We start from the raw sequence: 10552 nt of genomic DNA on the forward strand, positions 1-10552 counted from the left end.
GAGCCAAGTGGAACATCTGTGCTATGGAAGCTGTCGCTGGATAAAGAGGAGCCTGTACAATAAACACCCTCACTATCTGAGTTATTGTTAGAAGAAGTCATACTTATAATAATTATGCTTAATATAATAATAAATATAATAAAAAAAAAAGAATACGTATATATAAAATAAAATACAATTTTACAATAAATATATATATATACACGAAAAAAAATAAAAAAATATATGAAGTTTACAAGCGAAAAAAAGGAAAAAAAAACAAATAAATACTCTTCCATTCACCAGCAAGTCTAATAGGAAATCGCTTAAATCACATTAAATTATCAAACACTAATAAATGTATGTTCTAATCGGCGGTTCTTATACATATTTGCATATAAATACAGCCACATACGCATCTAATTAAAAAAATATCAAAATACTCATACAGAAAAAAAATAAACAAAAACAAATTAAATAAAATAAAAAAAAAAATAGAATAAAATAAAAGAGAAAAAAGCCCAAAAAATTATTTGTAAATCAAAAAATAAAAAAATTAAACTAAACAAGGAAATCAAAAAAAAAGAAAAACCAAAATCTTAAAAATAAAAAAAAACTAATAGCTACACAATCAATATTTAAATTAATATGAGCGGTTAGTAATGGTACGCGATCGAACAAACCACAACTTAATGCTCTGCGGTAATGTTTATATACTCTTTGCTTTAAACGCAAACTGGATTGCAAAATCAAAACGTTTAGCTCGTCCTTGTCTGTGGTTGGAAATTGACAAAAAGACAAGATTGACATTGAACATTGTTGTGACTTGTGAATACAAAATGAAAATTGAAATAAAATTTATTGAGGGTACAATAGTCGAAAAAGAGGTTATGTCAAGTTTTAACTAAACGAGACTATAATTATTTAAGTACCTACACCAGTGCAAAATCAGCAAAGCAGACTTTCTGCAAAGGGAAGCAATAGTGAACAATACAATGTTTGAAACCAATTGAAGACTCTGGAAATCTCATAAAAGGCAGGCATTACCTTCTAACAGCTCGCCTAGGCTTTTCGACCTGAGGCTTGACTGTTTTAGACGAGGGAACTGCAGCATAAGAATGCACTGGCACAACACTTGCACTCGCTATAGCACTAGCTTGATCCGAAGCGGCAGACGTGGTTGCCATTGGGATATCACCGGACTTTACTCCAATCAATTTCACCTCTGCAACTGAAAAAACTCGATGGCGCTTACCATCAGCGCCAAGAACAATTATGGACCCATCCCGCGTCCAGCATCGAGAAACTCCAAACTTTTGCCTCGCTGCCTGAAAGGCGTCATGTCGTTCCTTCGTCAAAAACTCGGATAAAGTGACCCCAGTGCCTTTAAACTGTTTTTTTGAAAACCAAACTTGGTTACGGATAGACAAGTCACAAAACTTGATCAATACAACACGAGCCTTGCCATCCTTTAATTGGCCCAAACGCTTGCAATAACTGAGTTTGGCTTCGGTCAGTTCTGGCATGCTAAGATTGCTGGACAATGCCTCCGCAACTGTTGCGGGCAAACTCTTCTTTTGCACTTCAGGTACACCATGCAGCAGCAGCATTTTCCTCCTGGTTCGTGTCTCCATATTATCACACTGCTTAGAGAGCACCTGGACTTGTAATTGAAGGCTTTCAAGTGATGTCAAGACAAATACTCTAAATGCACCAAACTGTGCTGCAACATTGGAATTTGGACTGGTTGCTGGGATGGATGTCTGAATGACGCGCTGAAACTCAGCCATTCGTGCATTAAAGTGCTCAGTTAATGCAGAAATAGAGTGTTCAATGGATGCCAAATTCTCCATTTTCTTGTTGTAAATTCCGATTAGTGTTGATTACAATAAAATGTGAAGTTCTTAAGGATTTTTTATTTGGATTGCTTGCTGGTATGTGGAAGATATGTTAATATAACATTTCTAAGTTTAGATTACCTTTAAATTATATTTTAAACAAAATTAAAATCAGAGAACATTAAAAACACATGTGACGTTTTCTACACCTACCCGCTGCGTATATGTTATGTGTGTTTGCATAGTACTTTACTATAATGGTAAGCGGTTCGTGTAACGATCTTGCGCGTCTATATTTACAAGTGTGTGGGCAGTTCGTGTATTGATTATTCGATGACGAGAACTCGTAAGAGTCCCGTATCGTTATTTTTCGTCACTACCTACCAGTACCTCCCCCCCGTGCAGGGAGTGGGTAATTTGCGCGCCTGCTGCCTTCCTTGGAAGCGGTAGCAGTTTCTCAGGCTCCCTCACCGGAATCGAACCCTGATTCCCCGTTACCCGCGACAAACAATGGTAGTCGCAGAAACTCATTCCGATTACGAGACCTCGTAAGAGTCCCGTATCGTTATTTTTCGTCACTACCTACCCGTACCTCCCCCCCGTTCAGGGAGTGGGTAATTTGCGCGCCTGCTGCCTTCCTTGGAAGCGGTAGCAGTTTCTCAGGCTCCCTCACCGGAATCGAACCCTGATTCCCCGTTACCCGCGACAAACAATGGTAGTCGCAGAAACTCATTCCGATTACGAGACCTCGTAAGAGTCCCGTATCGTTATTTTTCGTCACTACCTACCCGTACCTCCCCCCCGTTCAGGGAGTGGGTAATTTGCGCGCCTGCTGCCTTCCTTGGAAGCGGTAGCAGTTTCTCAGGCTCCCTCACCGGAATCGAACCCTGATTCCCCGTTACCCGCGACAAACAATGGTAGTCGCAGAAACTCATTCCGATTACGAGACCTCGTAAGAGTCCCGTATCGTTATTTTTCGTCACTACCTACCCGTACCTCCCCCCCGTGCGGGGTACAATACTGATAGGTACCATTAATAAATAACATAATAAAAGACCACCACTTTTATAGAGACATAACGCCACTGTGTGGCACCGCCATCAGACTCCTTAGACTCGGTACTTTGTCGTCGCCGTCGACTTCGCACCTTCGCCCCATATAGTAGTGGCGCGGCGCGACGGGCCTAATGTGTAAGTGAAAAAAAAAAAAAAAAATTAAATTAATTTTTACAATATCTTCTAATATGAATAAGAGTACTTTGTATTGGTACGTTTTGTTTTTTGTTATTTTTTTTTTAAACAACGGAACTGAACCTATGGTACCGGCCTGTGGCCGGGCACCCGTCTTATTCATGTTCTAACCTAACCTAACCTATCCAAACCTTTTAAAACTAGTTTGGATTCCTTTAGACCTAAGCCCACCGGCAACTACGACTAACTAAACACTGATCTAGCTATCTGGCTTTCATCAGTGCATCAACAGCAGCATAACTAGTATTAAAATAGTAATGAGTTTTTATTAATGCATATATTCATATTAAATCTTGAATCTAAAGTCTAAAGGAATCAAAACTAGATTTAGGTTAGGTTAGGTTAGAACATGTATATGAGGGGTGCCCGGCCGCAGGCCGGGCACTTGGGTTCAGTTCAGTCAAAAATTATATATTATTTACTATTATTTATATTTGAACTAGCGACCCGCCCCGGCTTCGCACGGGTGCAATGCTGATACTAAATTAAATACACTACAGAAAAACTATGAACGTTGTATATAAAAACATAGCGGCCCGCTCCGACTTTGCACGGGCATAAAATATATATGCCTATGTCACTCAATGAAAACATGATTAAAATCGATCCAGTATTTTTGATTCATTCATTACTGCCCTTGGCCTGCACGCATTAAATTTGGAGTAAAACAATTCCTCTTTCCCTATACTTACTATGAAGATTTCCTGCTATCTTTGGAATATCTAAATTCATACAATTTTTATTACATTACAATTTTTATTACATTACATTTTTACCTAGGTAAGGTATTTATTTTATTTTTACAACAATTATTATATATTACAGGATGTCTTTATACACAACGTTCACAGCTTTCTTGTCATTAGACAATACAAACATGTTTTCTCTTGAGGTTACTCTTGAAAGAGCGACATACAGTTGGCCATGTGAAAAACAGTCAACGCTCAAATCTAAGCCTGCAACGTTGAAGGTTTGACCTTGCGATTTATTAATGGTCATTGCAAAAGATGTCTTTACCGGAAACTGTAAACGTTTAAATTGGAAGGGTAAATCCGATGGTATCAGAGGGATTCGGGGAATCAATACATCTTCTCCGGTACCACATCCTGTGAGTATTGTGCACTCTATTATGAAAGTTTTCAGTGATTTTATCAGCAAACGCGTGCCATTGCAAAGTTTAGGTGGATTCAGGTTTCTTAATAAAATAACAGGACAACCTACTTTCAACACCATTTTGTGAGGAGGGAGTCCAGACGGGTTCAAAGAGTTTAGAAACTCTGTAGGAAAATGAACAGCTTCTTCCAAATCGAGAACAGTATCCACCGAGTAGTATATTTTCGTCGGCGCCTCAATCTTTGAAAGAATCAAGTTATTTACCTTATCTACTTGTTCATTAGTTGGTGATAGAATCGCTCTTTGTTTAAACCAAGATATTGTCTTGTAACTTATGTCATCAATGTCAGGATAGACTTTGTTGACTAACTCTTGGATGTTGTCTATCAAAACACAAAGGTTTTCAAGGTTAATCCTTCCCTCACTTTGTGTTAATTCTCCATTGCCAACTTTTAGCAGCATCTCTGGAAATAGCCTGTTCTCACGTGAAGATGACGAAACCCTCATATTAGTTTTAAGCTCTAATTTATTGACATGTGGCCAAAGGTTTGATCTTTTTAGGGAAGCATTTATTTCGTCAGCACGTGTTCCTCGAGTCACAACTGGTAGGATTTGTCGAAAATCTCCTGAAAACAGAATTGTACATCCACCCATAGGTGAATTTTTGTTACGCAAATCGCGCATTGTCCTATCCAGTGCTTCCACAGACGACTTGTTTGACATGGTAGCTTCGTCCCAGACTATTAATGAGCAGTCACGCATCAATTTTCCTGTATTGCTCTGTTTAGAAACACTACAGACGCTGATATTGTCATCGGTGGCGATTTTCAGCGGGAGCTTGAATGTAGAGTGTGCGGTTCGACCTCCTTCTAAAAGCGTAGCGGCAATGCCGGATGACGCAACAGCTAACGCAATTTTTCCGGTAGATCTCACTTTTTTTAAAAGCAGATTGATTAAAAATGTTTTTCCTGTACCTCCTGGGGCATCAAGGAAAAACAATTTCCCTTCATTGTTATCAATTGTTGATAGTAATGCAGTGAATACTTTTTTCTGATCGATGTTTAATCGTGGCTCATCTTGAGCTATATTTTGTAAAAGTCTTGTTTGATCGTATGATATTTCTCTTGTGTATTCGGCACTGTTAGTTAAATCTGAGTTAGTAGTATTAGCTGGCATCGGCAGCCCAAAATCCTTGATCGATTTACCCGAAAGTAATTGCAGTACTTTATTCAATTCAAATAATGCTTCGTCAAATATGTGTTGATCATATTGTATATCATCTGGGTTTAACTCTCGCCGTCGTCGATTCAGAATATCACTGGCCATGTTTTCTTGAAATTTATTCCATAGATTAACAGAATCAGTTACTTGACAAAACGCTACTATGACAGCAAATAAATATCTTAATGATGTAGCTGAACTACAAACAGCTGCTTCTGATAATGTATTTTCCCAGTGAGAATCATCTTCCAAGAGCCCCATAGTTTTGCATGCTGCTTGATAAGTATTGTAAACAACACCTTGTACAGTTCTTAGGCGTGCAAAGGTTGTCGGGCCTTTTACAATATGCAGTAACATTCTCAGATAAAAGCATTCACTGTTGTTGGGATGAATCGTGTAGACTCTGCCAAGAGCATCTGTTTTTTTTACTCCGGGGAAACCATCAACCGCAGTACCTTGTTTTCGCCGTTGAAAAGTTTTAGAACTCTGGTTCCATGTATAGTAACTTGGAACTCTGTCATATGTCAGTGTTTTAGCGAAATCATCTTGAGCACATAACTTGAAAAATGCTGTCAATGTTGTATCCCGCGGATTTTTAACAACTTCTTGTATATTGTTCTCCATGAAATATACCCTTTGTCCATTTTCTAAATGAACTGCAAGGTGGACAATTGTGGGAGCCCGGTCGTGCACTTCGAATGATAATATCCTCCATACAGCTTCAGAGCTGCAGATGTAACGTCCAGACTGATATTTTTCCACTTCATTTGGTGATTGTATGCTGAAAGTAGCTTGATCACTACCTTTATTAATGTACTTAGTAACATATTGGATTGACTTTATCGAATTGCACAACTCTACGTTGATGTGGGCATCAAAAATTTTCAAAAGGAGCCGATTATAGGGGACGATCCATCGGTTATCAATATCACGGTTTCGGACGGTAGAACTTTTCCCGCCTTGTTCTGGCGATCGTCGACGATATTTGGGATATCCGTCATCGCTAGTGATTGTTTGAGTTTGGAATGACTTCGGAAATTTTTTGCTGCATTTAGAATCTCGCATACATGGAGAATTCGGATTTAAAGTCCCGCAAGGGCCGTGTACCATATTTTTCTTTACGATTTCGTACAGGATAGGATCTTCATCTTTATCCGGCAACTCAGCTGAAATGACCTTGTCAATTTGGTTTGGTCTAATTTTGTTCACTAACCACACCAGAAGGTGCACATGTGGCAACCCACGTTTTTGCCATTCTATTGTGTACATATGACAGCGCGGGGGACCGAATATATGAGACTTGTTAATGAGGTGCAGGAGCTTCTGTACTTTTAAATGGAAGACTCTGTTAACTATATCATATCTGTCTTGTGGACTTAAATTAGTGTTAATATTTTCTTTAATTTCCGGCCAATTTGGGTTACATGTTGCAGTTATAAATAAATCAGGTTTGCCGTAATTTCTGACGTAAGTCATGGCGTCTTGCGATTTTTCGTGTAAATATCGAGGTCCACCTGTGAATGATGAAGGTAGTATAACTAACTGACCAATGCCGTTGACATGTTCATTCGCCTGTAACGCATCCTGAAGATGAACGTAATTTTCGGCTCTCAATTTAGTTTGATTATTACGGATGTAGGCCAATCTCTCAGATTCAATTTTCGCATATTGATCAACCAAGTATTGGTTTGTTAACATTCCATATCTAAGCAAAGTGTTGAAATTGTTACGTCTTGTCATTATACGGTAGCAATAGTAGTTCATACATGACACTGTTTTACGCAGAGGTGTTCCACCGATTGGATCAACTTGAGAAATATTAATGGCATAACCATTTTCTCCACGACATAGTATCAAAGGATATTGTAAGCTGTCATAAGATCTGTGTAACTCTGAAATTTTTTGCAAATTATCATCACGACTATGCAATACAATATCTCTTTTGTCAAATTGCTGTCCAGCTATTACCACTGCTACCTCACTCGTAGAAGGCGCGTTATATCGTCCTCTGTGTTCTCCAACAGGAACTTTATTTGCATGGATTACGACATTAAAGTCAGGAGTATCTGCTGGAATACTCTCAATCGCAGTTTTGAAAGACTGTATATAGTAATTATGAGAATGTAACATATCTTGCAGAGATCTAATTAAATCTCTATCAATTGGTTGTGCAACACTTGAACACCGCGTTGATGCTTGTGTGTCTGGATCTGCAATAAAATATATTTGCAGAAATTTGTGATCATCGGTTCGAAGTGGTAGCAAGCTCCCAGCTAAGTGGTACACTTGCCCTTGAATTTTAAATGTAGGCATGAACCCACGCTCAACGACTTGCTTACTCTTAAAAGAGGTCATTTGAAATGCGTTATTATAACGGCGTATATTGCGCATGAATTGTTTGGATTTCTGATGATCACCCGTAAGAAGAGAGTGAAGTGGTTCAGGTGGAGGGAGAATTTCTTCTAATTTGACTTTTCCTTGTAAGCAACACATGCCTTTTGATTCGTCCTTGAATTTCAATGCCAAGCAATATTCACATACTACTGACATAGTACCTATTGATACTATACGATCGTCCTTGTAAGAAATCGAAGGATCGTAATTCATGGCAGAATTTTCTTTATTTACCCATGAATTAGTAACTCGTGCTGATGATTCTCTGGCTCTCTGTATTCGATGTCTATCCCTATCTCGACTGCGGCGAAACTCACGCTCTACTGAAGATTCTCTCTCTCTATCAGCTCTATATCTATCCCTAAGCTGACTGAGTCGAGCCTCACGCTCTACTGACGATTCTCTATCTCTCTGAACCGAATGCCTATCACGATCCCGGCTGCGGCGAAACTCACGCTCTACTGAAGATTCTCTCTCTCTATCAGCTCTATATCTATCCCTAAGCTGACTGAGTCGAGCTTCACGTTCTGTTGACGATTCTTCATCTCTTTGTGAACGTACTCTTTTAGCATTCACTGAACTACGACCTATGTTCGAACGACGACGTCTTCCAGACATGACTTTATAATTTCTGAACAAAGTTGACTCAGTTCTAGACTTATGTATGATTACCTATGAACCTATGAACAAATTGCCATATTATTGGTACCTATGTGCCGCAGTAAAAAACATCTAAATACTTACCATTTAGACACAAATGATAATCAACAATCATAAAAAACAAAAGATATTTATTCTATTCTTTTCTTTTTTTTTACTGAAATAACTTAAACTACGATTTTAATGAAATCAACTTAAAATACGATTTTAATTAAATTTAAACCACCTAAAAAATAATTTGCCATGCGTGTGACTAAAAACAAAAGATAATCTACAATCATCAAGAACAAAAGATAGCTATATTCTATTAAGTTTTTTTTCTGAACTTACTTAAGATTTTTGAAAATAATTTCCTTATTATTAAATTAATTGATTATTATTTATCGTAACTTATAATTATTAACTGATACGTTGTCGCGCTGAAAAGCACGTTTTTATCTAGTACTGTTATTTTCCTCGCTAGAGAGCTCCGATAATAAACGCGTCCGATTGCTGCTAAATTCAAAGTGCTATAGGGAGAACCGCGGCCTCCGACGCGCTATTTATAGGCATGCCTCCCCGCACTGCCCCGTCCGACCGGTACCGCCCGCCGCAAACGCAAATTTTAAATTTGTAATATCTCCGAAAATATTTGTTTAATTTGCATGCTGTAAGGAACCATATTGATCTATATTAATTGCACACTGTATTTAAGGTACTTAATTCGATAAGGATTAATGCCGTATTGCTTAAAATAGCTTCGTAAATAAGCCATTTTTTTCACGTAAAAATTAAACAATAAAAATGGTTAATGTGGGTTATCCCTAAAATATAAACACATACCATCGCGGACTTTTTTGTAGACCTTTTTATGGTGTACAATACTGTAGTACATTAATTTGATCTAACTCGTAGGGTTCAGGCAGCGTTTTTGCTAAATTGCTTAATAAGCCCAAAAAAATAGGTTAATTTACGACATCACGTTAGAAACCTCTAAAATTAGCAATGTTGCCTTAGTATATGATGCATGTATTATACATATAAACCTTCCTCTTGAATCACTCTATCTATTGGAAAAAACCGCATCAAAATCCGTTGCGTAGTTTTAAAGATTTAAGCGCACATAGGGATATAGGGACAGAAAAGGCGACTTTGTTTTATACTATGTAGTGATGAGAATGAAAAATAGCAATTATTTTGAATAGTTTTCAGAATGAGACAGACGGGTGTGGTAGGGTAAAATCTCCAATTTAAAGTTCCCTTATTGCGTATATGTTATGTGTGTTTGCATAGTACTTTACTATAATGGTAAGCGGTTCGTGTAACGATCTTGCGCGTCTATATTTACAAGTGTGTGGGCAGTTCGTGTATTGATTATTCGATGACGAGAACTCGTAAGAGTCCCGTATCGTTATTTTTCGTCACTACCTACCCGTACCTCCCCCCCCGTGCAGGGAGTGGGTAATTTGCGCGCCTGCTGCCTTCCTTGGAAGCGGTAGCAGTTTCTCAGGCTCCCTCACCGGAATCGAACCCTGATTCCCCGTTACCCGCGACAAACAATGGTAGTCGCAGAAACTCATTCCGATTACGAGACCTCGTAAGAGTCCCGTATCGTTATTTTTCGTCACTACCTACCCGTACCTCCCCCCCGTGCGGGGTACAATACTGATAGGTACCATTAATAAATAACATAATAAAAGACCACCACTTTTATAGAGACATAACGCCACTGTGTGGCGCCGCCATCAGACTCCTTAGACTCGGTACTTTGTCGTCGCCGTCGACTTCGCACCTTCGCCCCATATAGTAGTGGCGCGGCGCGACGGGCCTAATGTGTAAGTGAAAAAAAAAAAAAAAAAATTAAATTAATTGTTATTTTACAATATCTTCTAATATGAATAAGAGTACTTTGTATTGGTACGTTTTGTTTTTTGTTATTTTTTTTTTAAACAACGGAACTGAACCTATGGTACCGGCCTGTGGCCGGGCACCCGTCTTATTCATGTTCTAACCTAACCTAACCTATCCAAACCTTTTAAAACTAGTTTGGATTCCTTTAGACCTAAGCCCACCGGCAACTACGACTAACTAAACACTGATCTAGCTATCTGGCTTTCA

The 10552-nt window shown here is 38.6% G+C and overlaps 2 protein-coding genes across 2 annotated transcripts; both read right to left on the reverse strand.

Annotated features, from left to right (window-relative positions):
* Positions 1 to 1022: 1022 nt before the first annotated feature.
* Positions 1023 to 1832, reverse strand: LOC120628733. The gene has a single exon (XM_039897323.1). It carries the CDS (start codon positions 1830 to 1832, stop codon positions 1023 to 1025), a length of 810 nt encoding a protein of 269 aa, XP_039753257.1.
* A 2054-nt stretch (positions 1833 to 3886) lies between these two features.
* Positions 3887 to 8413, reverse strand: LOC120628772. The gene has a single exon (XM_039897390.1). It carries the CDS (start codon positions 8411 to 8413, stop codon positions 3887 to 3889), a length of 4527 nt encoding a protein of 1508 aa, XP_039753324.1.
* Positions 8414 to 10552: the final 2139 nt, after the last annotated feature.

This window comes from Pararge aegeria, chromosome 13, assembly GCF_905163445.1.
Source record: "Pararge aegeria chromosome 13, ilParAegt1.1, whole genome shotgun sequence".
NCBI classification, from domain to species: Eukaryota; Metazoa; Arthropoda; class Insecta; order Lepidoptera; family Nymphalidae; genus Pararge; species Pararge aegeria.